This window comes from Zootoca vivipara, chromosome 2, assembly GCF_963506605.1.
Source record: "Zootoca vivipara chromosome 2, rZooViv1.1, whole genome shotgun sequence".
Classification (NCBI taxonomy): domain Eukaryota; kingdom Metazoa; phylum Chordata; class Lepidosauria; order Squamata; family Lacertidae; genus Zootoca; species Zootoca vivipara.
The window spans coordinates 13,692,164-13,705,221 of record NC_083277.1 but is presented as its reverse complement, the minus strand read 5'-3'; the positions used below and the strand labels follow the sequence as shown (position 1 = coordinate 13,705,221).

At 46.3% G+C, this 13,058-nt stretch overlaps 1 protein-coding gene across 1 annotated transcript; it reads left to right on the top strand.

Annotated features, from left to right (window-relative positions):
* The first annotated feature begins 737 nt into the window (after positions 1-737).
* LOC118080109 (zinc finger protein RFP-like) lies at positions 738-10,967 on the top strand. The gene is made up of 7 exons (XM_035105039.2): positions 738-1,154; positions 2,262-2,357; positions 4,350-4,580; positions 5,560-5,582; positions 6,292-6,407; positions 8,626-8,679; positions 10,414-10,967. Exons 1-7 carry the CDS (start codon positions 738-740, stop codon positions 10,965-10,967), a joined length of 1,491 nt encoding a protein of 496 aa, XP_034960930.2.
* The last annotated feature ends 2,091 nt before the right edge of the window (positions 10,968-13,058 follow it).

Sequence of the window (13,058 nt, the reverse complement as noted above, 5' to 3'; positions counted from 1 at the left end):
AAGCATCAATTCTTCGGCGATCAGCCTTCTCTATGGTCCAGCTCTCACTTCCATACATCACTCCTGGGAAAACCATAGCTTTAACTATACGGACCTTTGTTGGCAAGGTGATGTCTCTGCTTTTTAAGATGCTGTCTAGGTTTGTCATTGCTTTTCTCCCAAGAAGCAGGCGTCTTGTGTTAATTTCGTGACTGCTGTCACCATCTGCAGTGATCAAGGAGCCCAAGAAAGTAAAATCTCTCACTGCCTCCATTTCTTCCCCTTCTATTTGCCAGGAGGTGATGGGAGCAGGGGCCATGATCTTGGTATTTTTGATGTTGAGCTTCAGACCATATTTTGCGCTCTCCTCTTTCACCCTCATTAAAAGGTTCTTTAATTCCTCCTCACTTTCTGCCATCAAGGTTGGGTCATCTGCATATCTGAGGTTGTTGATATTTCTTCCGGCAGTCTTAATTCTAGAAAAATAGCATTGGGTAAAGATTTAGTGATTAAATAAACAAAGCACTGCCTTCATTGGGTTGGACAAATTCATGGTGGAGAGAGCTATCAATGATGACCATATCAGTGAAAATGCTCCACTGAATAGCAGGGGGAGAGGGATGTTGCCTTCACATCCTGCTCGCAGGCTTTTGGTTGGTCACTGTGAGAAAACCTTGCAGGCCTTCGATGGGCCTTTGGCCTGATCCACAGAGCTCTCGCTAACTAAGCCTGTCCTTTTGCTTCAAAGGGAGGCAGCCATGGCAAGCAGGGGTCCCACCACCACGTCGTTCTACGATGAAGCAACCTGTCCCATCTGCATGGAGTATTTCAAAGACCCAGTGACTGTAGACTGCGGGCACAACTTCTGCCAAGCCTGTATCACCCGACATTTGGGAGAGTCCAACGCAGACCCTTCCTGCCCGCAGTGCAGAGAAAAGCTTGAGCCAAATAACTTCAGCCCAAACCGGCAACTGGCAAACCTTACCGTGCTTGTCAAGAAAGTTCAGGAGGGAAGAGAAGCCGAGGGAAAGGGTGGGGTATGCAAGGGGCACAGGGAACCCCTGAAACTCTTCTGCATGGATGACCAAGTCCCCATCTGCATGGTGTGCACCAGGTCCAACTTGCACAGAGGCCACAGCGTGTTTCCCGCTGAAGAGGCTGCTCACCAGTATAAGGTAGGAAATTGCCGTAGCAGGTGGGTGAGGAGCAGCGTTTGAAATTAGCCAGGCGCCGGGCGCATTTTGCACCTGGCTACCAGCCACTTGCAGCCAAGGGAAGATGCCTGGGTGCCAGGATGGCGTCTGACATCTCCACCATCTGGAGATCCTTGGATCTGGACTGTTTTCACACACTAATACCCCCACCCTGTAGAATTCTATCCATTATATTTTATCTGCACAATCGGAATGAATATCTGGAACCCAAATGCTTCTCCTGTGGATCCTGAGCAAGAACAGTCACCGTTAAGGAAAAGAGGCAGAAATAGGCTGATATATACTGTATGTGAACTGTCCCTGGATCAAGTGACTTTTAAAAGGGACGTGGGTGGCACTGTGGTATAAACCCCTGAGCCTCTTGGGCTTGCCAATCGGAAGGTCGGTGGTTTGAATTTCTACGACAGGGTGAGCTCCCGTTGCTCGGTCCCAGCTCCTGCCAACCTAGCAGTTTGAAAGCACACCAGTGCAAGTAGATAAATAGGTAGAGCGGGAAGTTAAATGGCATTTCCGTGCGCTCTGGTTTCTGTCACGGTGTTCTGTTGCGCCAGAAGCAGTTTAGTCTTGCTGGCCACATGACATGGAAAGTTGTCTGTGGACAAACGCCGGCTCCCTCGGCCTGAAAGCGAGAAGAGCGCCGAAACCCCATAGTCATCTTTGACTGGACTTAACCGTCCAGGGGTCCTTTACCTTCTTCTTTTTTTAAGTGACTTTTCTTTAAGTTCTCAAAGCTCTTAACCTAGCTGAAGGTTGTCATCTGAACTAGCCAGATGTTTAACTGAGAATCAATGGCAGTCTGTCCATCATTTGAAAAATAAGACTTTAGAGCCGTCTTACCCCAAAATGGCAACTAGGCATTCCGTTTTGGCAACTGTAAACTTGGTTTCAGGAGTCCTTTAGCACCTAGCTTAAACATCTGAGTTTAAAATAGGTGCTTAAGGGGAGGCAGGCAGGGCAGGGGGAGAATTTGTTGCCTTGAATCGGGCTTTGTTTTCTAAGGAAATGACTGGTTAACATCAGGTGGGCTGAACCCCTGACAGAGCTAAATGACTTTTCTGTTCTCTTCAGGAGAGAATTGGTGTCCGTGTGAAGTCTTTGAAGCAAGAGAGGAAAGGGCTTCTGGACCGGAAATTAGCTAAAGAGGAGAAAAGGCAGAAATGTCTGGTAGGTGTATGTCATTGCGGTGGGGAATCTGTGGGCCGGTATTTACAGATTGGGCAGGGGCCACCCACCTATCCATCATATGACATCATGGCCAAGTGACTGATAAGGTCACCCGTCAAGGTCAACCTGCAGGGCTGAGAGGGGGAGGGGTTTGCCTCTCCAGCAAATTTCATGCAGACAATCTCTTGCCAGAGAAATTGTGGGTACGATATTGAGGCAAGGTGCCTCCTTTTCTGTACCCGCAAGTTCTAAGCAACCAGTCGTGTCGGTTTTTTATAATTCTGACCTCCCCAGCTTGGTGCCCTCGAGATGGTTTAAAAAATAAATAAATTAATTATTAAGATTTTCAGAATAAACTAGTCTAAACAAAAATAAAAACAGAAAAACAAGAATACAAATCCTCTCTCCATGGGCATAGCCAAGGGGGAGTGGCAGTAAAAATAAATACAAATCTGAAATTCTGTCCCCCTAACGAAAGCCTGCCCACCCCCCAAAAAATCCTGGCTACTCCCATGTCTCTCTCACAGGTACAGTGGTACCTAATGTTGCGAACAGGATCCCTTCTGGCCGCCCATTCACAACATGAAAAGGCCGCAACATGAATCGCCGCATCTGCGCATGCGTGTGATGCAATGTGATGCTTCTGCACATGCGCAAAATGTGATTTAGCACTTCTGTGCATGTGCACACAGGTTACAGACACACTGAACCCGGAAGTAACCCGTTCTGGACTTCCAGGTTTGGCGCATCCGTAACCTGAAAAGACTCAGCATGAAGCGGATGTATCATGAGGTATGACTGTAGATCTTAACTCTTATCTCACTACGAAAGAGGTAAACTCTCCCAGCTGTCCCTTGGGAGCTTCTCTTCCCATCAGCCCCAACAAAGACAACCAAAGACCAGGGATGGTGGGATTTGTTGTTCAGCAATATCTGAAGGGCCCAAGGTTCCCCAACCTGACCCACCTCTTCCAGTGCTGGATTTACGTACAGTGGTGCCTTGCTTAACGAATTCCCTGCTTAACGAAATTTCCGCTTAACGAAAGGATTTTTTGAGAGGAGGTTGCCTCGCTAGACGAATTCGTTTTATGAAAAATTCATCTAGCGAATCGCGGTTTCCCATAGGAATGCATTGAAATTCAATTAATGTGTTCCTATGGGCAAATAAATAAATAAATAAATAAATGCATTCCTATGGGATTCGCTAGACGAATTTTTCGTTATAAGAAAAGACCCGTGGAATGAATTAAATTCGTCTAGCGAGGCACCACTCTATAAGCTGAAGAAGCTGTAGCTTAGGGCCCCACTCCCTTGGGGGGCCCCCCCAAAAATAAAGGAAAACAAAAACAAAACAAAAACTGCCCAAAAAAATTGTCTTGCGAAGTGCAGCCATAGAAAGCTTCGTCTTGCGAGTCACCAACAACATCGCAAAACGCTTTCGTCTTGCGAGTTTTTCATTGCACGAGGCATTCGTCTTGTGAGGTACCACTGTATTTTGTTATGTGAAATGGCTTTAGACACCTATGATGTTGTTGTTGTTCAATCGTTTAGTCGTGTCTGATTCTTTGTAACCCCATGGACCAGAGCACGCCTGTTGTCTTTGTCCATGGAGTTTTCTTGGCAGGGATACTGGAGTGGCTTGCCAGTTCCTGCTCCAGGTGGATCACGTTTAGTCAAAACTCTCCACTATGACCTGTCCATCTTGGGTGGCCCTGCACGGCATAGCTCATAGCTTCTCTGAGTTATTCAAGCCCCTTTGCCACGACAAGGCAGTGATCCATGAAGGAGAGACACCTATGAGGTCCATAAATTACCATATAGCATTATATTCAACACACAAAAACAGTGGCAATTTGTTGTTGACAAAGGACAGCTGGACATATAAAGGGCCCCATTACCTTCAGTAGCTTAGGGCCTCATCAAACCTAAATCTGGCCCTGCTCTTCTCCCTTATTATTATTAATTTTTTTAATGTCTTCTCTCCCACTCCCAGGAGCAGTTAGAAACAGAGAAGCAGAATATCACGTCCGCCTTTGAGAAAATGCACGAGTTCCTCGTTCAGAAACAGCACCTCTGGCTAGACCAGTTGGAAGACCTGACCAAAGAGCTGGAGAGGAAGCAGGAAGAAAACCTCGCCAGAGTCTCCAAGGAGATTTCCCGGCTCAATGTGCTAATCACGGAGATGGGAGGGAAGTGCCAGCAGCCCCCAAGTGAATTCTTGCAGGTGAGACTTGGAATCACATATGCACATTTCCGGTCCCTTGGAATGAAGGAGGCATGATCCTAGGAACGGCCATTTGCTTTCCACAGACAAAGAAATCGCCACTAGGACAAGAGGAAGACCTGTATGTGTTTTGTTGTTGTTGTTTAGTCGTGTCCGACTCTTCGTGACCCCATGGACCAGAGCACGCCAGGCACTCCTGTCTTCTACTGCCTCCTGCAGTTTGGTCAGACTCATGTTGGTAGCTTCGAGAACACTGTCCAGCCATCTCGTCCTCTGTCGTCCCCTTCTCCTAGTGCCCTCAATCTTTCCCAACATCAGGGTCTTTTCCAGGGAGTCTTCTCTTCTCATGAGGTGGCCAAAGTATTGGAGCCTCAGCTTCAGGATCTGTCCTTCCAGGGAGCACTCAGGGCTGATTTCCTTAAGAATTGATAGGTTTGATCTTCTTGCAGTCCATGGGACTCTCAAGAGTCTCCTCCAACGCCATAATTCAAAAGCATCAATTCTTCGGCGATCAGCCTTCTCAATGGTCCAGCTCTCACTTCCATACATCACTACTGGGAAAACCATAGCTTTAACTATACGGACCTTTGTAGGCAAGGTGATGTCTCTGCTTTTTAAGATGCTGTCTAGGTTTGTCATGGCTTTTCTCCCAAGAAGCAGGCGTCTTTTAATTTCGTGACTGCTGTCACCATCTGCAGTGATCAAGGAGCCCAAGAAAGTAAAATCTCTCACTGCCTCCATTTCTTCCCCTTCTATTTGCCAGGAGGTGACGGGACCAGAGGCCATGATCTTAGTTTTTTTTGATGTTGAACTTCAGACCATATTTTGCGCTCTCCTCTTTCACCCTCATTAAAAGGTTCTTTAATTCCTCCTCACTTTCTGCCATCAAGGTTGTGTCATCTGCATATCTGAGGTTGTTGATATTTCTTCTGGCAATCTTTGTCTGTGTAGCTGAGATTTATTTCTCTCTTTCTTTCAGGACGTTAGCCATGCAATCAGTAGGTATGTAGCTCCCCTTTTTGTGTCCTTTGCTCTTTGCATGGACGAGTTTCGGTCACACTGGGGGTGTTCCTGCAAACAAATGACACCGTTTTCCTTCACTGTGTGTGGTTCACACTGTTGTTTGTCTCTTTTAATTTTGAGTTGGTGCTGCCCTGCTATTTTTCCGGGGGGGGGGAGGTCCTCGCCCCCTCACACATTTGTTTTCATTTTAAAAAAAAACAAGCATAAATGGATCTCTGCAAAATATGGTTCTAATATTCCTTAGATACAATCAACTGCTGCAAGCAGTTTTCTTCGTAGGGATAATATGGAAGATTGTGACTTTCTTATTTCCTCTGCAATCTGAGAGCTGTCTACCTGCTTTGGGGGTTTCATGGTGGATATTTTGTCAACGACAAAAGGATACAATTTTGGCCTGATCCAGGAGGTCTCTCCCTACTTTAGGAGAGAAGCTCTTTTTTAATTACTATTTTACATTGTTTTATGTGACCCACTTGGAGGTTTTTTTTCCCTTTTATGATTAAGTGGTCTGCCTTTTTTATTTTTACTACAAATAAATTTTAAAACGTACAAGAGGTCTCAAGCTTTAAAACGCCAGGCCCAGGCACTTGTTCAAGAGTGGTTCTTGAGTTAAAAGCCTGTCTTGTCCTTTAATGATACAAGTTCACGGGAGAATGTCATTAATTTATCATTTTGTACTTCCTTCCAGGTGTGAAGAGAATTTAGTAGAGCCTGTGGTGGACCTTCATTCCTGTTTGGAACCCCATTTCAGAATCGCCGTTCAGAAAAGCATTGCTTTAAAGGAGGCCATGGAGGATTACAAAGGTACAATTTGTTGATGTGTACGCAGCGTTTACTCTTGGGTTTTCTTCTTCTAATAGACTTGCAGCAGAGTCTCCTTTTAATTGAGTATCTTTATTATTTACAAAAAGTTACACTGGTTGAATACAAATAAAATAACACAATTCTTTCCTCTTCCACCCATCTGGCCAGAGACTCATGCTCATTTGCACACTGACCCTTGTTGATCACACGCCTTTAATAAAGGCACCTGTTGCTGGGTAGATTTTTCTATTGCCCAGCAACCTGTTCAAGACCAATTCTCAAGTTCTTTCCAGAATATTCCAACACAGTTGACATTTGAAGGAAGGGAAATGGCTACAAGTGTTCTCAGAAAGCTCCAATTTCACACTCCTCTGCAACGAATGTCGTTTAAAAAGGGGGTTGGGAATCCATTCCCCTGCAAGGTCCCTCAGTAGGTGTTCAAAAAAGAGGCATTGCCTGCTTCTGTTTCTCCTTCACACAATCTATATTCCAGCTACAGAATTTGCCGCCACAAGTTGTAAGGCTGCTGTCTTAGATGAGTTTACAAAAGGCTCTTGGTGGCTACAAGTCATGATAGCTGCAGGTCCTGTGAAGGTCCTGAAGAGTAGGTGGGTTCCCACGAGGCAAGACACAATGATAACATCAAGAACCTTTATTGAACTAACAGAACTCGACAACAGCGGCAAAGCAACTGCTTATATACATTTCTGAAGGCCTGGACCACTCCCACTCCTAACGCGATTGGCTGTGTCCCAACTTCCAAGCTGTGAATCATGACTCAGAGTTTAAGGGCCAATGGCAGAGGCCCAAATCCTGAAATGTCCTGTGATTGGATACCATGTATCGAATCAGAACACGGGGGCTCAGAATCCATAATCCAGACTCAGGCTCAGGCAAACGCAGCCCACTGAATAAATAACAGGTCCCGTCGGTAGTATTTTGGAAGGTGGGTGCCTTTGATGGCCACAGGGTGATAATCTAAACTGGGGGCAGGAACTGGATGCAACTGTTGGAGCAGATTGTCGTTTCTCCACTCCCCTGTGAGCCAAGTAGGACCGATCAAGGGTATGTGACCCCATGCCCACCTATCACCTAAGGATGCCAGGCGACCCTTTGTGGCATGCTCAGTAGGGCAGGTGGGCATGGTTGACCGAAAAGGCTTCATGGGTATAAATGGGCAGATACAGCACCACCATTGCTCTGTCTCTGCCCCAATTAGCAAAAAGTCTCAGAGTGCACCAGCACAAATGGAAAGTGCCTCCTCTTCCTGCTTTGGGAATCCTCCCCTCACTTTCACCTCCGTATGTTGTTGGACTTGCTATTCCCGATAGACATGTTGTACAGGCTTCAAGAATAAAATGTTACTCCAAACAGCATGATCTCAATTTAAATGCTGACTCCGTAAGGTTTTCTGTGCCTTGAGAGAGCTGATTTTTGTTGTTGTTGTTGTTGTTGTTGTTCATGAAAATCACCATTGAAATAAAACTGATATACCGCAGGGCGGTTCACAAGATAAAATTACAATATAAAAACACAAAATACATAAAATATATACAAAAGGGGCTGGATAACCACACACACAGAGTTAAAATAATTTTAAAAAATGCAATTACAGAGCAGTTTAAAAGAATGTAAGCAGTACTCTCTGCTGGGCGATAGCAGTCCTTTTGTAGTCTGTCAGGCCCCACTCTAGGCCAGGTGAAGTAAGGCAGAAGCAGGTTCCATAATAATAATAATAATAATAATAATAATAATAATAATTTATTATTTATACCCCGCCCATCTGGCTGGGTCTCCCCAGAATAAAACACAATAATCTATTAAACATTAAAAGCCTCCCTGAACAGGGCTGCCTTCAGATGTCTTCTAAAAGTCTGGTAGTTGTTTTCCTTTTTGACATCTGTTGGGAGGGCGTTCCACAGGGTAGGCGCCACCACCGAGAAGGCCCTCTGCCTAGTTCCCTGCAACTTGGCTTCTCGCAACGAGGGAACCGCCAGAAGGCCCTCGGTGCTGGACCTCAGTGTCCGGGCAGAATGATGGAGATGGAGACGCTCCTTCAGGTATACTGGACCGAGGCCATTTAGGGCTTTAAAGGTCAGCACCAACACTTTGAATTGTGCTCGGAAACGTACCTCAGACTCTCTGCAGAAGTTCCTTCCTTGCACATGGCCATTTGCTTTATGTTTGAGGGTTTGAGCAATTTCCCCCTCCTCCGCAGATTCCCTGGAGCGAGCTATGGATGCAAGCAACTTGGAGCAAGCTGTGAACACAGGTAACCTCCCAGGGGAGACAGAGAGAGAGGGGACATTTTAGCAGGAGGTGGTCCTTAGGCATTGGGGTCCAAGAGAGCCCCCTCTGCATAACCCAGGGGGGCTACTTTTGCAATGAGGGCGTACGGGAGATGGAACAGCATAGGATGAGGTGCAATGCCCTGAGGACAGGATCACACTTCAGAATGACCTTAACAGATTAGACAACTGGGCCAAAGCAAACAAGATGAATTTTAACAAGGAGAAATGTAAAGTACTACACTTGGGCAAAAAAAATGAAAGGCACAAATACAGGATGGGAGACACCTGGCTTGAGAGCAGTACATGTGAAAAGGATCTAGGAGTCTTGGTAGACCACAAACTTGACATGAGTCAGCAGTGTGATGCAGCAGCTAAAAAAGCCAATGCAATTCTGGGCTGCATCAATAGGAGTATAGCATCTAGATCAAGGGAAGTAATAGTACCACTGTATTCTGCTCTGGTCAGACCTCACCTGGAGTACTGTGTCCAGTTCTGGGCACCACAGTTCAAGAAGGATACTGATAAGCTGGAACGTGTCCAGAAGAGGGCAACCAAAATGGTCAAAGGCCTGGAAACGATGCCTTATGAGGAACGGCTTAGGGAGCTGGGTATGTTTAGCCTGGAGAAGAGAAGGTTAAGGGGTGATATGATAACCATGTTCAAATATATAAAAGGATGTCATATAGAGGAGGGAGAAAGGTTGTTTTCTGCTGCTCCAGAGAAGCGGACATGGAGCAATGGATTCAAACTACAAGAAAGAAGATTCCACCTAAACATTAGGAAGAACTTCCTGACAGTAAGAGCTGTTCGGCAGTGGAATTTGCTGCCAAGGAGTGTGGTGGAGTCTCCTTCTTTGGAGGTCTTTAAGCAGAGGCTTGACAGCCATCTGTCAGGAATGCTTTGATGGTGTTTCCTGCTTGGCAGGGGGTTGGACTGGATGGCCCTTGTGGTCTCTTCCAACTCTATGATTCTATGATTCTATGAGTGGGAGATGAAATGGCACTCCGGCCACAAACTCACAAAATTGGTTGAGGAACCTGTGGCTGTTTGCTGTGCCTCCTGCCTACATTCAGCTGAGGTTTTGGGGAAGGGGTTGGGGGGTGATTCTGCAACAGCTGAATATTATCCTTTGCATGGGAAGCTGTGTTGTACTGACTCCAACAAAAGTGGTACCTTGGTGCTTGAACGGATTCTGTTCCGGAAGTCCGTTTGACTTCCGAAAACGTTCGGAAACCACGGCGCGGCTTCCGATTGGTTGCAGGAGCTTCCTGCACTCAATCTGAAAACGTTCGGCTTCCCAAAAAACATTTGCAAACTGGAACACTCACTTCTGGCTTTGCGGCGTTCGGGAGCCAAAACGTCCGAATCACAAGGTGTTCGAGAACCAAGGTATGAACCAAGGTATGACTGTATTGGCCGATCCAGTTCAGTACAGTCAGGGTTTCCTGAACTTAGGTCTACAGCTGTTTTTGGACTACAACTCCCATCATCTCAGACTCTAGCTAGCAGGGGTGGTGGGAATTGTAGCTGGAGATCCGTATTTGGAGAATCCTGGTCTACTCTGACTGGTAGGGACCTTCCGGCTTCTCAGGCACAGGTCTGTCCCAGCCTTACCTGGAGATGCCCAGAATTGAACCTGGTGCCTTCGACATGCAAGGCACGCACCTCTACCGCCTTCTTCCCTGAAGCTGCTCAGTCTTCCCTCTTTCCTGCAGTGAATGTCGTTCTGGATCAAAACACAGCACACCCCTATCTCATTCTCTCTCCGGACCTGAAGAGTGTGCAATGGGAACCGTTGTGGAAGGAGAGGGAATGGAGGAAGAAGAACGTTTCCCAACATTCGGCCAGATTTGACTGGGAGGTCTGTGTGCTCGGCCGCGAGAGGTTCATTTCGGGGACGCAATGGTGGACGGTGGAGGTGTTGGGAGAAGGCAGCTGGACCCTGGGGGTGGCGAGAGACTCGGTCGCGAGGAAAGGAAGCTTCAACGTCAGCCCTGACGAGGGCTTCTGGGCTCTGAGGAAGCCGTTTCGCGACACGTTCCTGCCTCGCGAAGTCTTGGCCCTAACTTTCCCCAAAACGACACCGTTGATGTTGACAAAGGAGCCCAAGAAGATTCTGGTGGCCCTGGACTATCCATTAGGCTGGGTGGGCTTCTTTGACGCCGAGACCGACGAATTCATCTTTGCTTTCCACTCGGGGTCATTTGCTGGGGAGAGTATCAGGCCCTTTTTCCAGCTGCGGGAGAGAGGATTCGCTCTGAAGTGCTGACTCTTGAGTGGGGGGGCCCTATCACCCCACCCAGAAAGGTAGTGACACACTAGAGCAGGCATTCCCAAACTTCGGCCCTCCAGATGTTTTGGCCTACAATTCCCATCATCTCTGACCACTGGTCCTGTTAGCTAGGGATCATGGGAACTGTAGGCCAAAACATCTGGAGGGCGGCAGTTTGGGGGTGCCTGCACTGACTAGAGCTTTATCTGTGACTATATAAGGGCGGTCATTTTAACTGGTTTTCAGGCAGGACTTTGTTTCCTGACCGCAGGTTTTAGATTGTTTCCCCATCTGCTTTATTTGCATGTTTCCAAGAAGGCTGAGAGGCCCTCCTTGTCATTACTGTGTTTTGAAATAATGATTCCTTCTATCCTTTTTTATATATATAAAATGCTGCAGACAATCAAAAATTTTAGGGGTATTGATCCCGTACCTTTGACGGGGGGAAATGAACAGATTTCAGAATTGCCCTCACTGTGCAGGTGTCGGGGGCAAACAAAAAATGTGAACTCTACCAGAAAACCTTTTCAAAAATTATTTTGGGGGAGAAAGCAGGTTCATTTCAGGATATTGCAATTGGAAGAAGCGTCTAACTGTGCTCACTTTGAGCTTTTTGCATTTATTTCCTTGTGCTTTTTTTCCACCATTCTTTCCCTCCATATGAAGGAATGCAGTATACTGTATATATATATACATCTGTCCCTCAACAACTGCAAAGGGGAAAGTTGCCTCTTTGCAGCCATTCCACGCAATTGGGTCCCCTCCATGACCAGGGACTGTGATCGCAAAGAGTGGTCTGTACTTAAACAGCTGCTCATGCCTTACTCTCTCTTTTGGAAATGTCAAGGGGCGGGTTTTGGGGTGCAATTTTGGAACGGGGCTCACGGTGCACGCCTCTGCTTCGCTTCTACACAAAGAGGCTTGTAGCTGCAATGGGGAGGTCTCACTGGTGAGGAACACATTTCTTTTGGTGGGTGACGGGCTTAGGTAAGTCACGTGACATTCTAGGTCAGGTGCCTGTGAATCTGAGAGCCTAGGCAGGAGTTTCCTGCAGGAGGGGAACCACTATAAAGAGTGGACAAGTGTGGCAGTGGTATGAGGTCAGAATCAGGCAGGCTTAATCCCCATATTTGCAATACGTTTGAAGCTATATCATGCTACTTTGAATAGTCATTGCTTCCCCCCAAAAGAGTCCTAGGAACTGCAGTTTGTTAAGGGTGCTGAGAGTTGTAAGGAGCACCCTATTTCCCTCGCAGAGCTAGACTTTCCCTGGGAATGGGGAATGATTGGAAACCACTCTGGAAATTGAGGCATGTAGGGGTTTCCTAACAACTCTCAGCACCCTTCACAAACTACAGCTCCCAGGATTCATTGGGAGAAGCCGTGCCTGTTCAAAGTGGCACGATACAGCTTTAAATGTTTAGTGCAGGTGGGTCCTTACAGATTGGGACATAACCCCTCGAGTGATTTGATTGCTAATAGGGAGAAATTCCCACTTTTAAAATTAATTCTTATTTTATTATCTTTGACACGATACTGATTTGGGAACATGCAGGTCACACTTCCCTCATAAAAGGGCAGTTCTGTTTTTAGGTTTTTTGGTCTTAGCCATCATTTGCGTGCTTTTAAAAGGATTATGTAACAGAGAGAATAAAGTTACTTTTTTTGAAATTTCCCTTGCTTCAGATGGCCATGTGTGTTTCCCCCCCCCCCCACAACCCTGCTGGTGTTCATAACATTTTAAAATACTTGCAATTTGAATGCTAGCAGCTTGAATTAAATATTTCTGTCCTGTCATTCTGCCCTCTTACAATATTGCATCCCTGATTTTTTTTTTTTACAAATGTATTTTTATTAAAGATTTTCTTGATTTACAAAAGTATGTGCAATGTCTCTCTCTCGTATTTCCCCCCCCCCCATGTAACATTTTTACAAATCAGTTTCATTTGTTGAGACATTAGGAAGTAAAGGGGGAAAGAGGTGAGGGGAGATGGGGGGGTCGGGTGACAATGTTTCTATTTTACTTAATATATGTAGGGTTTGGTGTCAGCGTCGCTTGTGCAGGTTCTCTGCTGTTCCCTTGTGTTC